At 44.9% G+C, this 20,982-nt stretch overlaps 1 protein-coding gene across 2 annotated transcripts in view; it reads right to left on the bottom strand.

The window, feature by feature from the left end:
• The window catches only part of MAML3 (mastermind like transcriptional coactivator 3), a 397,119-nt gene that overhangs the window by 161,410 nt on the left and 214,727 nt on the right, over positions 1–20,982 (bottom strand). For both annotated transcript variants that reach the window (XM_081811856.1, XM_081811855.1), the window contains exon 2: positions 1,239–2,750. In XM_081811856.1, the coding sequence (XP_081667982.1) occupies positions 1,239–2,750 (1,512 nt within the window). The remainder of the gene's footprint in view (positions 1–1,238; positions 2,751–20,982) is intronic.

The following is a 20,982-nucleotide window of genomic DNA, read 5'->3' as shown; positions in this document are numbered from 1 at the left end:
AGGCCAGCTCCACCTCCATCAAGCCTCCATCAAGCTGCGGGAGGGTGGGTGTGGGTCGGGGCGTCCATCCGGGGAGATGCAAACAGCCCCTAGTGATGCAAGATCTGCCTGTAGTACTTCCCAGAGCTTCTAATGCATCCAACTGTGGACACATGTCCAAGTACTAGTTAGAACCTGTTTGCACGTGAGAGCCCTTAAAGCAAAGAATTTGCTGCAAAACCCCCAACTACGATGCAAATGTCAGAATCCTGAGAGGACTGAGGCACAACATAGCAACTGGAAGTGGAAGGGTGGCTCCAGCGAGTTCACCCATGTTGGAGGAAAGGCAGTAGAACAGTGCATTTCCCCACTCCTTCCATGTAGAGAAGCTGCTCCTGGTCAGGATGAGGCGAGTGAATGCTTGTCAATGAGGATTCACTCCCCAACTGGTTGCCACTCATTTTTACCACAGGTCACTGAGAGCCCTACACCCCTAAACCAGGATGTCCTGCAGAAAGACACTGGGAAAGAGGAGAATTTATTGTGATCCAGCACTAAGATATATATCCCCCATCAACTTTTCCTGGATGAGAGCTGAACGCATCGGGAAGGTTTTATTGCACTCCCAAGGCACGCGGCGTTGAAACAGCATCTAATAGTGCTAGTTCAGCAGCCAGCGTTTAAATGGGGAATGGCCCTTCAGAAATCCATCCTCCACTCGGAAACTACGGCCAACTCTCCCACATTCAACGATCAAGAATCCACGTTTCCATTATTCACAGTTCAGTAAGATAGGCGGAGATGTTCAGGGCCTTATGAAACCGTTGCGGAGATCCCTGAAACGCTCTGGCCTCGCTACCGCCCCGAGTCTAGGACTCTGTGACCTGGGAGAGCAGCCCGGAAGGAGCAGCATGTTTTGCCCTGTGACCTCTATGGCCTGCCTCTCTCGGAGTGCGAACTTGACCGTACTTTCTGGTTCCTTATCTGCTGGCAGGAATAAAAGAAGTTTGGTTCCTAGACATTCAAACACAGGAAAGTCTACCGTCCCAACCTTTTCCATCTCTTAGAAGAAAGGGGGAAAACAAAACAAAACGAAGCCCAAACCAGAACCTACGCCTGGCAACGCCAAGAGGCAGGACGGGAAGGAACGGGCACGCAGGGACCGAAAGCCCGCCGCCCCCGGCGCGCGGAGAGCGGGGCGCGCCGCGGGTCTGAAACGCACCAGCAGCGCGGCGCGAACGGCGCGCGCTCACACTCACCTGCCCGTGGGATGGAAGCGCGGCGTAAGCCATGGGCTGCGTCATCACTCCTTTCTGCTTCATGAGAAGCATGCGCTTCTGCTCCTCACTCAGGTGCGCCCTGGGGGCCTGGAGCTGCGGCGGCGGCGGCGGCGGCGGCGGCTGCTGTGGCGGCGGCGGCGGCGGCGGCGGCGGCGGCGGCTGCTGGATGTAGGGCATCACCGGGTTTTTGTTGGGGTTGGCCATCGGGGGGGTCATCCTCTGACTCAAGTCCGCGTTGAAATGGGTCAGAGGCTTAGTGTTGCCGTAGGTGAGAATATTGTGCTGTTTGTTTAAGGAGTTGGTACCCAAGTTATTTGGCTGCTGATTGATCATATTCATGTGGTTCTGAGGGAGGTAGTTATTCATTGTCGTCTTCTGCAGGTTGTTTGCCATGGGAGGCACTACGGGGTTTTGGTTGTTAAAGGCTTGGGGGTACATCATTGGGCTATTTGGTTTTTCCGCAGCGAAGGCTGCTCCGTAGGGGCTGGACGGGGGCCCCAAGGGCGACCAGCTGGAGGTCTGGTTGGAGTGGTGCTGTTGCTGCTTCTGTTGCATGAGTTTGGCCCTCTGTTGCTGCTGCGCGGCCATCTGCTTGAGCTGCTCCGCGGGCGACATGTCGGAGCTGGCCCCGGCCACGGGCCCCGCTGCGGGATTAAGGAGATAACCGTTTCCAGGCCGGGGTGGGGCTGGGCCTGGAGCGTGCGCTTGGCTGGGAGTCTGAGGGGACTGGACAGCACAGTTTGCTGGTGAGCTGGCGGGGTTTGGAGCTGCGGGAGTGCTGGCCACCGAAGGCAAACTCGCGGCCGTGGGGCCCGTGGAAAAGGGAGGGCCAGAGGAGGAGGGCCTCGCCTGGGGAGATCCCATGGAGACGTGTGCAAAAGGCGAGTGGGAGGGGTCGCTCTTCACACTCGCGCTCTCCTGGGAGAGAGGGGTCTCCGTCGCCGGCTGCGAGAATTCGGGCTCCTTCTTCTCCTCAAAGTCTTCGTTGAACAGGTCCTGTATGTCATCCTCAGGAACCGTGTTGGCCAGCTCATCGATTAATTCTTGCCACTCCTGATCATTCAGGTTAATGTCTGAGAACAGCTTGTTCTGATTTGAAAGAGACGTTTCGGATGTGTCTAAGCAAGTAGGGTCATCTAGAGGCTCTTGTTTGAGGTCCTTGCTCTGCAGGATGGTGAAGCTGTCCTCCAGGTCACTGCAACCGTTGACAGGAAGTTTGATCTCTGGAAGCCTACCATTCTTACTTAGATCTTCTAGAAGCCCAGGAGTGTGAGTCCCACTATTCTGCAAGGGCAAAGAAGGCTTCAGGTCAAGTTGGTGAAGAGGAGAAGCTGAAGGCAGTGGCATATTGAGGGTTTCCATTCCTGTAGGAATGTCCTTTCGTATTCTCTTGCTCGTTGGAGAAAAACTCCCATCGCAAGCACCATTCTGCTGGTCTCCATTAAGTGGTGATCGAGCTCCTTCCAACTTCCTCTTCACAGTCTCTTGGAGCTGGGAAAGAAACAGGAAAGAGGGTGAGTAAATCTCCAAGTCATCGGTCACTCTTTGAGCAAGGTGATGTACGACTGCTGTGAACTAACTTTTAAATGCTTTATCACACACGGGAAAGAAGTTCCACATCTAATTTCAAGAGTGGCCAGGCTTCAAATCCTGTGGGAAAAGGTTTTATCTAAAAGAACAGCTCATGAGGCTAAGAGATAGAAAACAAAATAAAGATTGGAGGGTGGGGAACAAAAGAAAAAGAGACAGTTAAAGGCAGTACTTCTCTTACAGCAGAGAATCATCCATCATTATTTTCCAAAGCAATGCATAATGTGAGACTTGGCCCCAAATGTGTTATACTTTCGCAAGATGTTAATACCTATCTTAACTTCTTCTCACATCTTAACTGAAGGAATTAAATCAACAGTATTTTGAAAAACACTAAAAATCCTCTAAGAATATGGAATTTAACGTTTACTGAATAGCACAGAAATGAAGATTAATGGTTGACATGACCCACAACTTCCTTCCAGTTCTTATTTACTTGGCCACCCAGCACCTTGTGATGCAGCAGCCCGCTCTGCTCTAAAAGCATGCTTCCATTGCTTTCCATGCTATCACATTTTCCTGGATTTCTTTCTTTCTCTCCGTCTGCTCTTTCTCAGTGTCATATGTATTCTTCGTTCGTTCTCCTAAATGTTGGAATTCCTCACTGTTTGCTCATAAGCTTTTGTTCCTGCCCACTCTACATGCTTAACTACATGACTGCATCCATTTCAACAGCTTCAACCATCTTCTCTAGGCTGATGATCCTGTTAACGAGGTACCCAGTCCAGTCTTCTCTGCGGAGTTCTATTAACTTCAGACCCCTCTTCCTGGATGTTTCATAGGCATCTAAAACTCAACACGTCTCAGCAGTGAGCTGGTTATCAAACATGATCCTCAACCATGCTCTCCATCCCAGTATCTACCCAGTTCCCTACTCAATATCTACTCACTTACCCAAACTGGAAACCTGAGCATTCTTCTCAAAACGCCTCACATCACCAACCACCAAGTCCTATGGATTCCACATCTAAAATATCCCTCTAATATGTCCACTCATCTCCAAACTCACTGCTACTATCCTAGGCCAGGATACCATTTTTTCTGGCTAAACTGTTGCAATAGTCTTCTAACTAGTCTCTTTGCCTTGCCTCCATTCACCCTCCATTACTCTTTCATCTGTTCTTTTATCCATTGCTTTGCTCTCCAACAATCTATTGTCTATGCTGCCACCTCTTTCAAGAAATACTTTGCCTTTCCTGTTTATAACTCTGCAATGGCTTCCATTGCCTTTAGATTGAAATCCAATCTGAGCCTACTTCACCTGGTTTCTGCTCATCATTCCGGGTTCATCTTCTTGCTTCTCTGTTTAACATCACCTCCCTGTCCTCTGCCAAACATTTTCTATCAACTCCCTTGAAAGTCTTTCAGGTTCTTAGATGTGCCAAGCTTCCTTCTACCTCCAGGGTAGAAAACATGTTGTTTTCTTTTCTTGGAACAAACTTCTCCCGCCCCCCTCCCCTAGGTCAACAGCTACTCATCCTTCAGATTGTATCTTAGATTTCACTTCCTCTAGGAAATCTTCTTACATCCCTTCCCCACCCCCAACTACATTAGGTACCTTCTTTGATCCACCTATATTGGTTTGGATATCCTGGAATAAGTTTTTCCAAGCAACCTCTACTTCCCCAGTTAGAGCTCCTACCATACTTTGGGGCGATTGCTTCAGTGTCTGTTTAGTGAGCTCCAAGAATGTAGGTACTCTGACTGATTTGCTTACTGTGTATCTGTGGGGCCACACCTAGTGTCCAGGTTCATAGCAGTAGTTGATACATAATGGCAAACTGAATGATTAATTCTGCTGTCTAATTCACAGGAGCTGAAAGAGGTGAGTTTTAATCAGAGCAGGAGGCAGCCTCATTTGACCATAAGAAATGCCTGACTTTTTTGGTGTGTGCCATGGATTGGCTTATTTATAGAAAAGATAATGTCTGCATAGATTGCTAACAATTTAGTGTGCAATCAAATAGAGGGCCCTGGTGCACATGATCTGCGAGGGATGAAGCCGTGTGATGCTCCTTCAGCTCAGGCACAGCACCGTCCATCAATAGCCCCAGACTTTTGGGCAGATGGCCCCTACAAGAGAGTTTTTTGCTCAAAAAGCTGCAGGACCCAGACCTCCCCGGTGGGGACCTTGTGCAGCAGGAGTCCAGCCCTGACGGTTGCGGGACCTTTGCTTTCCTGTTCTGTGGGAATTTTTGCCACTGGAACTTGAGTATGACCCAGGAGCTGAGGTTCCTGGTAATGGGAATTCTTACCCTGGAGAATGTAGAGTGTTGTGTCCACTAAAATGGACTTATCTGAGAAGTCCAGTTAAGAAAACTCTTGTTAACTCTGTGGATTTATTAACTATAAACCTAATTCATCCGTCTGCCCCCTTCCTTTCTGCCAGAAAGGGGCCAGTGTGTGGGGCTCTGATCAAAGAGCTTGGCATAGGGTAAGTACTGAGGAAGTGGCTGCTGAATGACCAAAGGAAGACTAAGTCAGGTTAGAAGAGGGATTCAGTAACTTCACAGAGTGGAAGGCAGAAGGCAGGATGACTTGGGGAGCAGGGAGGAGGGAGAGCGGTCCTCCACTTGGGCACTCTCTTATTCCTGCAAAGGTGCAGTGCATCATGGAAGCAAGGGGAGAGAGGAACAGAGTTCCCTCTGACCCTGTTCTTCAGCACTCACACGTGGAACTGCCAGGGCTCTAGAGGACCCCCATGTATAATAAAACCAATCTGCAGATGGTTTGGGGGACTCTAAGCAGTACCACTTGATTGCTATGCTCTCATAAGTAGAGGATTCCATTTCAAAAGTAAACAGAAAAGGTCCTTGAGTAAAAATCCAGTCTAACCCTTGTTCCTAAATCTGATATTTTTAATCACAACACCAAACACTGTCTGCAGTCATTTAGTAGAAGCCCCAGAATTGCTGAAAACAAGGGCCTAACTGGGACACACTGGAATTTGACTTCAAAAAAGATACTGGTTCAATCCATCCTATGAGGCAGAAACTGCTAGAAAATTCAGGTATGGCAGATACCTGAATGTAGCTCCAACGCTCAGCAGCAAGTTCAAATATCACAGCTTCAGGGCCTAAAGAAGAGAAGACTTGGGGCCCTTGGCACCACTGTTAAAAAAAAAAAATGTCTTAAAAATGAACCTGACTTTATTTTAGAAAGTTCAGGTCCATGATTCTGTTGTTGGCCATGAAACAGATGGGGCGGGATGGGGAAATAAAGACAAATGGTCTGTTTGTTCCTCTGTAAAACAGTGGTGGCTGAGACCATGCTGAAGGACAGGTCTGGCTGGAACCCCAAGTTTCACCTCTTCCAGCTGAGGGGGCCTACCTGGGTGAGGCAGCACTGGGCAGTAATACAGAAACAGGAGCCCTGGCTCTGTAGTTAGAATGCCTGGGGTCAAACCTGAGACTACCACCTCCCCCACCCCCACCACCGAAGAGTTAGTACATATAAATGTCGTCTGGTACTTAATACATTAGCTATGATCCCCTCCATTAGAAAGTGAGTTACATGAGGGAAGGGATTTTTCTCTTTTGTTCACTAATGGGTCCCCAGTAGCTCAGAGTTGATGGTCGATCATTATCTGTTGAATGAATGGATCCTGGAAAACTTCTTTAACTTCTCCTAAGTTTTGGTTTCCTTATCTGCAAAATGGGTTAATAATATCTAGCTCATAGAGTTACTGCGAGAACAAACTTAAATGCAGTAACATAGAAAACACTTAGCTTCATGCCTGGTAACCTGTAAGTACCCACCTAAGCCTTAGCTATTATTATCTTTAAAATTCAGTGAGGGGCGCCTGGGTGGCTCAGTCGTTGAGCGTCTGCCTTGGGCTCAGGTCATGATCCCGGGGTCCTGGGATCGAGCCCCGCATCAGGTTCCCTGCTCCGCGGGAAGCCTGCTTCTCCCTCTCCCACTCCCCCTGCTTGTGTTCCCTCTCACGCTGTCTCTCTCTCTGTCAAATGGATAAAATATTAAAAAAAAAAAATTCAGTGATACCAGTATAGTCACAACTGCAAGTGAGATCGATTACTTTCTGGATCTTCAAACTACAAATAGGTAGAATGATAATATTTCTGTTCCCTAGCTGGCAAATCCTCATGTTTTCCAAGCATCTGGTGTAGCTTTTTTTAATATGAACAACAAAAATCAAGTTTGCCATTCAAGCCGAAGTCCAAACGCTAATGCATTCGTGTCCTAGATTGTAGGGCGGCACGAGATTGCTGAGGTTCAAATTGAATGCATTTTCAGCATGTGACCGGAATGGAGCTGCTGAGTATTTCCTTTTCCTTGAGGGCCTCAAGTTCTCCACTGCTGGTCCCTTTATTGACATACAACATTTGGGAAATAAGCAAATAAGAAAGACATCACTGAATATGCTATGTTGTGGTTTTATGTTTTGTTGTGCCCCAAATAGTTAGAGCAATCTTAGAATCTCTACTGTCTATCTCATTATTGTTTGCTCTACGGAAAGGTGGTTTGTGAGTCTAATTCTCTCATGTCCCTCTCACAAGACAGAAGGAGAACAGGCAGGAAGAGATAGAACCTGTGAGCTTGAGAAGGCTGAGGAACTCGCAAGCACTCTGCTCATTGAGCAGGAGGATGGCTGACTGAATAGAGGGGCCTTGTGAGCCCCTGCCTCCCAAGGACTCGGGTAAGAGTCTCATCCCAAATGGCTTCATCTCAGGGAAGTCCCTGGCCCTTCTGCCGTACAAAGTTGGAAGCCTCTTAGTATGATTTGTGCCCTTGCGGAAGAATCACAGAAACTCTTTACTGAGCATCAGCTTCCTTGTTCCTCTCTTACTATTATTACATATAAATGTTTTCACCCATTAAGAGAGGCTGTGGTGCCAGGAGCTGAAGTATGCTGTTCATCCCATGCCTGTGACAATATGGGCCACTAGCACATGTCAGTTACTCCAGAGGAGACAAGTCGTCCTCCAGAATGGCTTCAGCACGAGTCTCTCACCTCCAGTGTGGCTTGATAGCGTTTGTCTCCCATGAAACCATGATGTGCGTGGATGTATGTGTGAGAGATAGACAGACAGACAGAAAGGGGGCATGGGGGTAGGGGAAGAGAGGAACTGAGAGACACAGAAAGAAATTGAGAGGCTGAGAGAGACAGAATGGCTTGGGAGGCGTGACAGGACACTCACACCAGTAGTAAGAAGAATAGCTTTGCCTTTGGGGTTATAAAGTACTTTCACACAGGATCATATTTTATCCTCATATAAAATCTTTGGGGCAGGTCATGTGCTGGTCTTACGGCTCTATGGGGAAAAAGGTCAGTGCTTTGGAGAAGGTGGAATGGGGCGGGGTAGATGACACCCATAACAGGGATGAGGAACATAGCTAAGATTACCAGGCCTCTGCTCACACAGAGGCGCTTCTTAGGGGTCCCCTGGGCCAGCATACCCTCGAAAAAGAGATTCTTTCTGCCTTTCGGCTTTTAGCAGTACTAGTAAGTCAAAAAACAAAATAAAACAAAAACCTCATATTGCCTTGGCCCTAATTTTGCATGAAATTGGGCAGGGTCATGGAGCCTGGTAATAAAGAAGATGATACTGCTATTAATAATGAAGCCTTTAAGATGAAAGCCATCGGGGTAAGCCATCAGATTCCTTGTCTCCTACGCCTAATGCTTGTAAAAAAATAGGGTTTATTATAACTACCTTATGGAGAAGGAACTTCAGGCATAGTAAGATAAAGCAAGATTACAAAATGACAGAGCTGGAGGGGGGGAGGAGGGGAAGGGGGACCCAGGTTCAAATTCAGACTCAGGCCTGACTGCAGAGCCCACACCACACCCTCCCCCGTGGATGGCAAAGCCTGGTTGTGCCTTCATCACTGGCACTGGACTCCGATGCTGATCATCAGAATGCTCTCTCACACTGTTTTCAGGAATCATCCCCGATCCCATTCTCTCCAACCACCCACACCCAATTAAACCTCAAGAACTATCTGTTCTTATCATCTACGAATTTTATTTTCATCTTCCACCCCCAATGCCACTGCATTCGTTCAGATCATCAACACTTCTCTTGTGATTTCTGCAGCAGCTCCCGAACGACTCTCTCTTCCCCAGTCTTGCTCGTTCCCCTCCAAACCGGTTCTCTGCACTGTGCCTGTATTTTTCTTTATAAAGTGTGAACCTGGTCATGCCCATTGCCCACCTGCAGCTTTTCTGTCTTCAGCATCACCTAAATCCAGCACAGAGGCCCTCCGCAAGTCGATCCTCATCTCTGCTTACTTACCCCTCTCCTGTCTTAGCTATCACCTCTCACCTTCTTCCCTTCCACCTGTCCACACCCCCTCCCAACACCAGTCAACTCTAACCCTTTGGCTACCCGTAATTATTTGTAGTTCTCAGGACATATGTTGTTTATTCTCTGTCACTCTGGGCCTTTGCATATATCCTCTTATCCAACTTCTTCACCTGACCAAATCTATTTGTCCTTCCCAATTCAGTTTCGACATTACCTACTCTACAGTCACTCTTGACAGCCCCTCCCCCCAGGCCCGATCCTGGAGGCCATCCACTTGCTCCCATGGCATTCTCATACATATCATCCTATAACTGCTTTCCTCTTTCTTCGTGGGACTGTACTTATGAATGACCACTAAGGCGATCTCTCAAATGACCACACTGAATTTATGGGAATTATCCCCGAAAGTACGTGCTTGAAAATGTTGGCCTGCCTAGTATTTTCATGACAATTGAGTAAATGTCCAATTTATTTTGGTTCTTTTAAGATGCTGGAAATGGCTTGTGAACTGTCCCCTCCTCAATATTTTTGAGGACTCTTAAGGATTCAGGGAATCTATGCGGAGAACAACCAGAGAGACAGGAAGACAACTGTGCAAAGGAAAACTGAAACTGAAACCCAGAGACTTCATGTGGCATTACCAAGGTCAGATGTTTTGACAAGTGTGTCAACTCAGAATTCTGGATATTTTCATAGCTGAATTTTGAATTTCCATACAAAGGCTTTAAGTGGTTTTCACTCACCAACCAGCTGCGTGAGTGAGCTTTCTTCACCATATTAGAGATACAACCATTTCCCAGGACTTGAAGATGAATTGGAATTTCAGTTTGCAGATGCTATAACCAATTTAGAGGCTCACAGAGAACATTTTGGTCATTTTGATCTGCTCCAATCAAACCAGAAGATGATTCACTATCAATTTTCATACGGTTATTCTCTTCCCATTCTACCAGCAGATAATAAGCTTATGAACACATAGATAAATTTGAAGAGTGACCCAGAATACTCATGTGTTAGATATTTTAATTATTAGAGTATGAACGGTGTGCAAAAACACTTCCAGAACTGTCTTCCAGATTCAAGCACCCTTAAAAAGGATCCTTTGAGGTTTCTTTAGAGGTTCAATTTTCTAGACCATTCATTATCCAACTCTAAAGGGACCTGGAGAACTGTTAAAAATGCAGATTTCTTAGTCCCATGACCACAGTTTCTGATTTAGTAGCTCAAGGTGGGACCCAGAGCGGGACACTGGTTGGAGGCATGGGTATCTAAAGATATTTAACAAAAACCTTGATTCCTCTGAGGTAATTGGTCCAGGATCCCTAGTTTTTAGGAATTCTGATCTAGAATAAGAATTCTGTTGGCGTTCTGACATTCTGAAGTTGTTGGTGTGATTTTTTTTTTTAAATATACATACACACACAAACCCAATGTCCATATAAAATGTTCCTGAGTTAACTAGTGATACTCTGGGACAGCTCACAAACAGGACTAAGAAACAACACTCTAGATTGTTTTAGTTCAAACCTCAGAGGACCCTGGATTCTGTAGAAACCTGCTGGATTTCTATAAGACTTTTCATGAAAATGTTTATTTTTTTACATTTTAGGTTTCTCTGAGCAAAGTACTATCCTAGACCATTTCCTCCCTCCACATTTATACTTCCCTTCACTTTCATTCAGATGAACGGAGGGCATGCTGTGTACCCATGTGCCGGGCGCTGAGGGGTGGACTCGGTCCTAAGAACAAAGACCACACCCGAAAGTAAACACATGTCAGACATGTATTGACAAAAGTTGAGTAGTTTTTTTTTAAGATCTATGTGAAGGGCAGAACAACACAAAAGAAAAAGAGTAATCTTATCACAACTCCTGAAGTCTTCCTTGTCAGCCTTACATACTCCTAACATTATTTTAGAAAGAAAACAACTTTACAACATAATAAAAGTCATATGAAAAATACACACACACACACACACACATATGCTATTTTCCTGAAAGCCAAGAGTTAAAAACCTCTCCTTGTGACCATCCCAGGGTGCAGCTTCTCTGGACCCGATCAGTGGGAAATGTTGGGTCTCTGGAGGGAATGTCAGCCATGGGCAGTTAGAAATCACCATTCTGAAATGCCCAGGAGGAAAAGGATCATCTTAAAAGGGGCATCCTAGTGGGTATCTGTAACCTCAGCCACAGAAAGCCCAGGGAATGCCGGGGCCCTGCTCAGCACCCCAGTTCAAGGGAACAGGGCCATTCAGAACATTCTGGGGGACTTTGAGGTTATTTTTAGAAATGACCATGATCTTTTTCCTTTCTCCTATGAGTCAGATTTAAAACTCTATTTCCAAGTAGTCTTAGGTGTACACAAGAGTGATTGTACCTCTCTTCAGTGTTTGAAACATGGATGCTCACCCAATTCCAGCCGTTGAGGTCCCAGAGTAAGGTACTTTTTAAAAGCATTTAAAATGTGTGTGTGGTTGGATTTTTATGTATGCTTTTATCCTTCAGTTATTCTCTTTTTAAAGCTTTTATTTATTTGAGAGAGAGTGAGAGAGAGAGAGAGAGCACGAATGGGGAGAGGTAGTGGGAGAGGGAGAAGCAGACTTCCTGCTGAGCAGGGAGCCCGATGCGGGGCTCAATCCCAGAACCCTGGGATCATGACCTGAGCCGAAGGCAGACGCTTAACCGACTGAGACACCCAGGTGCCCCTATCCTTTAGTTATTCTTAAATGTGTAATAAGCACCAACCGAACATACAGCAACATATTGAGAGTGGATCATAAAACATCAGTAGCAGTGGCAGACAGGCCCCTGGCATTTAGAAACGCTAAGTCCCAACCTCTCCAATCTCCATACTTCCAAATACAGAAATGTTCATACAGGCTCTTGGCTTTCTCTCAACTGAATGGGCAAATTATATTTTCATCACAAGTCACACGAATCCTGTGTACATTTTATATCTGAAGTTACAGTGTTTTTCACAAGCTTCATACATGTAGTTCAAATTGGTGCTTCAACAATTATTAACTACTCATTAAAAACTGAGACTGTTATTTCTGCAAATGCCAAGGTTATATGATTTTCGAATCTCCTCACATAGTTTTCAGTAGAAAGCTCTAAACTTTTTTTTAAGATTTTATTCATTTATTTGAGAGAGCGATAGCATGAGCGGTGGAACGGGGGCGGGGGGCGGGGGGAGGTAAAGAGAGAGGGGGAAGCAGGCTCCCCGCTGGGCAGGGAGCCTGACGTGGGGCCTGATCCTGGGACTCCAGGATCATGACCTGAGCCAAAGGCAGATGCTTAAGTGACTGAGCCACCCAGACGCCCTGAAAGCTCTAAACTAAGTTTTTACCAGTGAATTTGATTCACTGCTTACTAAATGTTCAAGATATCCTTGAAGTCATTTGATATTCTAACTGGCTGAGAGCTTACCCTGTACCAGGCATTAAGCTAAGTGCTTTACATATATTACCTAGATTAATCCTCACAACAACTCTCTGATGGATGAGGAACGGGCTCAGAGAGGATAGTAATTTGTCCCAGGGCACACAGCAGAGCCTCTTCTCAGCTGCACTTGTTCTCACCTACTCTGCTATTCTGCATCCGAGGACTCCTGTCCTGATTAAACATGAGCAAACCTTGCTGAGAAATTCTGGGAGAGGGTTTTAGACACCCGTGTCGTGACAGTCTAAGGAGGATGTGTTCATGTCTCCCAGTCAGATCTGCCTGATTCACAGAAAAGCGTTGTGCTCCTCTTCAAAGGAAGATGTTCCTCTGCAAATTTAGCATGCGTTTGAGAAGTGATGAGAGCTGTAGCCCTGAAAACTTCGGGAGGGAGCAAACGTGCGCATCCCAGTAGCAGCTTCCTTTCCTTGGTAGCGCTCTGTCAGAAAAGCTCCTCTGAGATCTGTGGTTGCCATCCGAATTCCACAATCTGAACCCCGAACGGCTCTGTCTTCTCATACACATAAAAACACGCACACGTATTACATTACGTTTATTTTTAAGGACAAGAAACAATTTTCTTAGGAACGTCTCTACCATCTCTTACTAGAAGTCATGCATACGTTATGTATTCAAACACGCCTATATGTGTGACCTCGTATTACAATCTGAAATTCCTAATGGGATTTTATTTAGAGCTGTAAAGAAATGACTGTGAAGGAGGTTGGTGAGGAAGAAGAAAAGAACCATAGGGAGGAAGAGGGCAAATGAGAAGATCAGATCTTATCTGCATCATTCACAGCTGGAGACTTACACCAACAACACAGACCCAAGAACGGGCATGTTAGGACGAAGCACAGGAGATTCTGATTTGTTTATTCTCTGGGAGGAGGAAGGCGGGAAGGAGAAATCCTTCAGGGAGGCTCAGTACTTTTCTCTCCCTTGGGTAAAAATCAAGAATATTTTTATTGCACTGTTTACTCAAAATGTCCCTTCTTTTCAACGATAAATTCTCCTTTTAGTCTTTAGTCCCTTCCAGGAGACCAGTTTACTCAGTGGCGCTTAAGTCCTGCACCCAGCTTGGGGGACACAAATAGCCCGCAGCACCCAGACCCAACACTGCTTTCAAACACAATCCCAGCACGTGTTTATCTCCCTGTGGAAAACCAAAGTTTGAAATAAGATCTAGTCTATAAAAAGCCTCTTGCTTCCCTCAGAGGTCAGACATTGCTCTTTCTGGTGAGGTGTAGTTTGCATGAAGCACAGCGAAGAGCCACTTGCTGGAAGAGAATTCTCAACTTCTCCCACCCACACACTCCCCCCCATCGCAGCCCGTGAGCGAAAGGACGTTATTCTTATTTCTAGACAGTGTCTGACTCCCAGACCTCCGTTCCACAGCAGGCTTTTACTCCAAAGCTGAAAGCTAGGGGACCTGCCCTCATTTACCAACAAGATTACCATTATTTACATGTGTTTAGAGTAACTTTTGTTCAGGAACGGGAGACAAGGCAGAACTAGAGAATTCTTCTTTCCAGGAGGAATCACCCGCGGGTGAAGATGTCCACACGCACGCGGGCACACTCTCGCATTCAGGTAAACAGGTGTGATCTACCCGGCTCTGAAAATGTTCAACCGGGCAGTGGCCCGCGCAGGACCGGGCACTCGATCCACAAACAGCTGAGCTCGGGAGGCTGGCGGTGGGGTTTTTATCTGTGCGGAGAAGCTGCTCGGCTTCATCCCACCAGCCGAAATTCATTTTTCAAAAGAAATTAGACCAAGGTACTGTTGTTATAGCAACAGTCTGAGTCACTTGCCCAGCCTCTTCCCTACAACCTCACTCTGACTTCTGTGGGCAGCAATTTCAATTATGTACAGGGAGTGACCACGGCCGAGCCCGGGTGGACCTTTTCTTAGCCCTTTAAGGGGTAGAAGTGTAAATCCTCTAGGTCTAATCTGAAGCCCAAAGACAAGACTTGACCGTGTTCCATAGAGTTCTCCCGGTCCTGAAAGTCAATGAACGGTAAAGATCAGAGGAAAAAACCTTCAGTCCCTACGTTTTCATCTCTTGGGTAGGAACTGGACATGTAACCACCAAATTTCCTGGGGTTAACCAAGTACCAGCCATTTCAGAATGGGGACTTCCAGTGAGGATGGCAATGTTGGCAATCACCATCAGATCCTCAAGTGTTTTTATTACTTTGGTCCCCTGGGATTTTACTCTATTCTTGGGGATGTGGATTTCCCAATATTTCTAATCACCCACTCCAACCCCTGAAAATGATAATCAACTCCAAAATGCCCCTTTCTTGATGAAAATGTACATTACTGAACCTCTATGGCAAAAAACTCTCCAAAGGAGTCAGCAATGTGTTAGTCTACATTCACCCCAGGGATACCCCAAGTGGCAAACATCCATGAAGCCAGTGCTCCTGACTAATGTTACAATCTGGACTGTGCCCTCCCCAAACTCATATGTTGGAGCTCTAACCCCAGTACACTTCAGAATGTGACTGTATCTGGAGATAGGGTCTTTAAAGAGGTAATTAAGTTAGGGGCACCTGGGTGGCTCAGTCGGTTGAGTGTCTGCCTCTTGATTCGGCTCAGGTCATGATCTCAAAATCTTGGGATCGTGGGATGGAGCCCTGCATCAGGTTCCATGCTCAGCAGGGAGTCTGCTTGAGGATTCTCTCCCTCCTCCCTTCGCCCCACCTCTCTAAAATAAATAAATAAATCTTTGTAAAAACAGGGGTAATTAAGTTAAAATGAGCTCATTAGGGTGGTCCCTAACCCAATCTGACTTGTGTCCTTATAGGAAGAAGGAATTAGGACAAAGATACACACAGAGGGAAGACCATGTGAAGCCACATGAAAAAGACAGCCATCTACAAGCCAAGGAGAGAGGCCTTAGGGAAACCAACCCTGCGAATAGCTTGATCTTGGACTTCCAGCTTCCAGACCTGGTGTCTCAGCCGCCCAGTGTGTGTGCTACTTTATTATGGCAGCCCTAACAAGCTAATACAACGAATAATCTGGTTTAAACCTATCTCTGTCCTCTCCGCGTCTTTCGTAGGTTAGGCACTCCATAAGTATTCTATCTTGCACAAATTTGTTCATGCTTTGATTCAACTGATGGAGCACCTACTGTGTGTCAGGCACTAGGACCCACTAGTGAACAAGATTCAAGAGCTGCCAGAGTGGAAGGGAAAGAAAAGCAGAGGGGGGGGAAGGACGAGGTCGTTTGTAGTGAGCACCAGGGTTATGGAAGCCCAAAGGAGGGGGGGCACCCTTCAGTCCTAGAGGGACTGAAATGGAAACTGAGACTTTGGACTCACCGTGTGGTAAGAAGCTGGAGAAGAAAGAAGGTGTGGCTTCTAAGTGAAACCTCAAATAGTTGTGTCTGGCTTGAGCCAGGGTACAAGGGGAAGAGGCTGGGGAAGTAAGAGCCAAACAGATCAGGAAGGGCTTGTCTGCCATATTATGAAGTCTGGACTTCAGCCAGAAGGCTTTGGGAGACATTGGAATAAAAAGAGTCACTTGTAATGCAAACTTCAGGTTTCATGGTGATAGAAGTTGGTTGCAAAAGGTAAAATATTTGAAGTGATTTGTTTGCTAGGCCTGCCATAACAGAATACCACAGACTGGGTGTCTTGACTAATTTTCTCACACTTCCAGAGCCTGGAAGTTCAAAATCAAGGTATATTGACAGGTCTGGTTTCTGCTGAGGCCTTTCTTCTTGGCTGGCAGATGGCCACTGTATCACTGTGTCCTCACATGGCCTTTCCTATGTGCACGTGCAGCTCTGGGGTCTCTTTGTATGTCCAAATTTTCTCTTCAGATAGACACACCAGTCATGTTGGACTAAAGCCCACCCTGATGGCCTCATTTTAACTTCATCACCTCTTAAAATAAGGCCCAATTCCCAAAGACAGCCACATTCTGAGATACTGAGGGGGTTAGGATTTCAACATGTGAATTTTGGGGAAGGCACAATTCAGTATCATTCCTGTAGAGTTGACCAAGCAAATGGCTAAAGCTATCCTTAACTTAGAAAATTAATACGACACAGATCTGGTCTTGAGGCAAGTAGTTCAACAATTGCTATTTGGTCCAGTGTTTAACAACATATTTTTTAAAAAATGTTTTTCTCCCAATTTTAACCCCTAATTCAAAATACACTTCACATTTACCCCTTAACTACTGGCCAACGAGTGTGGAAAGATGGCTCCAAGCAAAACCTCAATGCAGGCAGAAGAGATGTGCCATTATTTAGGAGATGCCGAATAAGGACCATTCCCTGAGGCTTAGTATAAATGTTACTTTACACGGATAATCCACCCCACTTCAGAGAGTCGCACAGAAGGAAAGCTGAGGTACCGAGAAACTAAGGCCACAGTGTAATTCAGAGGAAGAACAAAGAATGATAGTCAGGATTCCCTGCTGCAGCCCCGTGCCCCCTGCAATCAATTTCTTTGCCTGTAACAGGTTCAGAGTTTGTCAACTTTCTGTTCCAATTGCGGTGCGTTGTCAATGTTCTGTAACAGTGTGGTGTCAAAAGTATGTATTTCAATGGTTTTATCTTTCTTACCTAGCCATCCAGATATTATTTAAGCAGTTTCTATTATAATGCTACAGTTAGGTTTGCATAATATTTTCTGTAAGTGCCTACTTTTGCATGGTTATGAGCGCTCTAAAACTCCAGTGGGACAGAATTCTTTTCACCTTGGTCTCAGTTCTGAAGCAAAATTTTTTGTAACAACAAATGATGACTTTAGGGATATTTTTGAAGTTACCTGACTGTAAAAAAAAAAGGGGGGGGAGTGGGAGATTTTTACTGCAATGAATATTTTGTTACCTTTTGTCCAGTTGAACACCACAAATCAAAAAGAGCTGAACATAAAGGCATCAAGCAAGGCAATGTAATAGATCTCACTGAAGACGGCCCACACTGCCAGATTTAAGTAAATGAGGTCTGCATTCACATGCTTATCAGTATTTAAAAATACCCTGAGTGTACACAACAGAAAATGTCAGGAACTTGAAAAGCAAAAATATGCATGTGGCTCTTTCCAGATCTCACTAAAGCACAGCAACTAAACAAACTTAATTATGTGATCGGGCCGCAGTTACTTAACCTTTCTGGACCTCTGTTTCCTCAATTATAAAATGAGAGGACTGGCCTGCCCGGTCTCCAAAGCTTGTTCCTGCTCTAACAGAGTCTCTATTTGGACTCTGGATTCAAATCAGTGACTCACTTTCAAAAATCACTCCGGAAGGCACCGTTAACTCAGATGGGCAGCTGAACTTTGGCAGGTAGTTACCAAGTAACCAAGAGCCTCATTTCAAGTCAGAGAGCAAGAATTCATTAAATTCTTCTGCACATGTTTCTTGGATTTAGGAAATTTGAAAAAAAAAAATACACTTAAATCCAAATCACAGTTATCTTCAAAACAAAAGTGTGTAAATCACATGGTTCATTTAAAAGGATTCTTCATATTTTGATGGTCAGCTTGGTGTCAGGTGCTGAGCTGGGTACAGAGAATGTGAAAGATGCACAAGACCCCTGGCTTTCAAAGAAATTCACAACCTGTTACCCATTTTCATTCTGCTCCTAAGTGTCCACTGGAAAAGACTCCCATTATGTATAACACTTGTCAAACATAGCCTACAGCCACATTCCTCTTCTGGTGACCACGATTTGGTTAACTTTTGGAACAGTGTGTGGCTCTTCTTTACGTCTACCATGAAGATTCTGAATAAATGGTCTGAAATTACACCAAGAGCCTGAATGTGCCGGTTTGGGTCATTAGATACTCGACCGGGTTGTAAGTCAGAGCTCTCCACCTTTTCTGGGTATCCACTACCACATATATCACGGAGAAGTGGCAGATGGGTGTGGGCCTAATCTTAGGCTTCGAGTCAGGGGCCCTGGGTCCTAGAATCACATCTCTCATGACTAAGCTGTGTGTTCTGTGGAAGTCAGTTGAATATTTGCACCTCCATTTTTGCCTGGACAAAATAATCTCTACAATTCCTTCTAAATCGAGCAGCCAGGAATTTTCCTCTCTAGTTAACTGGGATATACTTGGAAGGTGAACCAACTGACATTTTAGGGTTCCTCTTAACCTTGTGGTTTTTTTCTAAAATATGTAACTAATTCCTAAATTTGAGAGAATGAAAAAGTTTGTGTTGGTTGCTGTTTCTCCGCGTTACGTAGTAAAACCTGATGAATTCAATTGCTGATCATTTTGCCTTTAGCTGTAGCTTGGTTAAGGGCCAACCTGGTATGTATTCTTATGTACGAAAAAAGAGCTTACTATGTAAAGAATAGGTATAATAAAGATCATAAGGGGAATAGTAGGAATGCTTAACCTACTTAAGGTAGAAATGGGTCTCAAGGACTCAAGCACTCAAGAGACTCAAATTTAAATAAACAGTTGATACATGCATTATGAACTCCTCTCATATATTAATTAAAGTAGTTCCCCAAGGATGTTTATTTACTAACAGTTTGATAGTCTAGTTTGAATTGCAGTTGTTACTTTTTTTTTTTTTTTTAGAGATTTTATTTATTTATTTGACAGAGAGAGACACAGCTAGAGAGGGAACACAAGCAGGGGGAGTGGGAGAGGGAGAAGCAGGCCCCCCGCCGAGCAGGGAGCCCGATGCGGGGCTCAATCCCAGGACCCTGGGATCATGACCTGAGCTGAAGGCAGACGCTTAACAACTGAGCCACCCAGGCGCCCCACTTTTAAATATATACATGTAGTATATATTTACCACTACACTTCAGTTCAGATTTTTCTCAATTCAGGCAGCTGTTTGCCCAAATTAGTTTAAATTATGGAGAGTCTATTGTGTTCATAAACTCTTCATCTAAATGGCAGAAATGACGACTATGAAATTTGTCTTAGGTTTGTTGGAACTCTGCAGCTTAACTTCTAGTCTGAGATTTGTAAAGAATGAACATGGAATGATTAATGGCCATTACTGATTTCTTACAGCTGTAACTTATCAGAATATGTATACTCTAATACTGTACCCATGGTAATTAACTCATTACTATGAAGTGTCACAGAAATGCATTATGCGAAGTATGCGTTGAATCACATTTAGCAATTTCTTTTTATGTTTAAATCCAGAAGCTTAGTGTTCTCTAATAGTGGGAGCTTTGCATGGGAGTTGGGGGCTTTACAAGAGAGTTGGGGCTTAGCATGGGAGTCATGCCCAGGAGCTGGTGTTCCTTGGCAGGAGTATAACAAGCTTTGTGACTTTGGCCACTCTTTTACACTTTTCTACACCTCAGTTCCTAATTTGAAAATGGGCATATTCATGTGTGACCCCTACTATACCTCATGGAAAGGATTAAGCAGATTAAGTCTATAAAACAGTTGGTCACCAGGAGGAAAGGCATTAAGGAAATTGCTCAGCATACTGTAGTGGTGACTCCTCTAACTGCATGAATATTTAATGAACAGGTACACATAATACTTGACATTTCTATGGAACTTTTCATGCAAGCACCTTAACATCACTTAAAGAAATGCATGGCAACAATTATCAGACATCTGGGAAGCATCAGCTCATTGGACAGAGAGGGTAGAGACACAGGAGCTTTGTTTTTAACATTACAGTGTTCAAGACTAGGGTTATATTCAAATACAGTTATCCCACAGATCTGAAGATATGATCTTAGAAACAGAGCAATGTTCATTTGAGAGCCATCCGGCCATACACAGGAGGTAATCTAAACAACACAGGTGCAAAACCTCCCTAAGAAGTAAGCACATAGTTGGAGATGGGCCCTGTTAACTGGATGAGAGAAGTCAGCAAAGAGAAAAAGAAATAGTATTAGTGAGAGATCAAAATAAAATGTCATCAGGAAATTAGGACCTCCCCCCCCAAAAAAGAACTTGTGGTTAGATTTGTAATGTCAGTTGCAGTTTGAAATGAGAACTAAGACACCATTAGATTAGTATCCAGAGTAATTCACTGGGAATCTAAGAGAGGGTTCTGCTAGGATATCCAACAGCATTAATATCATCTGGAACTTGCTGAAATGCAAATTCTTGGCCAGTTCCCCAGATTTCCTGAATCAGAAACTCTGATCATGGAGCCTGAACTCTGTTTTTTAGCAAGCCCTCAAAGTGATTCTCATGAGTTTGAGAATCACTGTTCAAGAGTAATGCTGCCTGTCCAACAGAATTTACCAAGATGATGGAGATATTCTGTATCTACACTATCTGATATGTTAGCATCTAGCTGCCTGTGGCTGTTGAGTACTTGAAATGTGCCTAGCACTACTGAGGAACTGACTTCTAAATTTCATTAATTTTAATTAAGTTTAAGAGAGCTACATTCAATGAGTGGCTCTTCCATTGGATAGCAAAGTTCTAGAATGACGCTGTAAATGAATGCCAGGTTTTT

This window comes from Leptonychotes weddellii, chromosome 2 (genome assembly GCF_054177405.1).
Source record: "Leptonychotes weddellii isolate Sample4059 chromosome 2, ASM5417740v2, whole genome shotgun sequence".
Taxonomy (NCBI): domain Eukaryota; kingdom Metazoa; phylum Chordata; class Mammalia; order Carnivora; family Phocidae; genus Leptonychotes; species Leptonychotes weddellii.
Note: the sequence above shows the minus strand (reverse complement) of the source record. Positions and strands in the feature narration are given on the sequence as shown.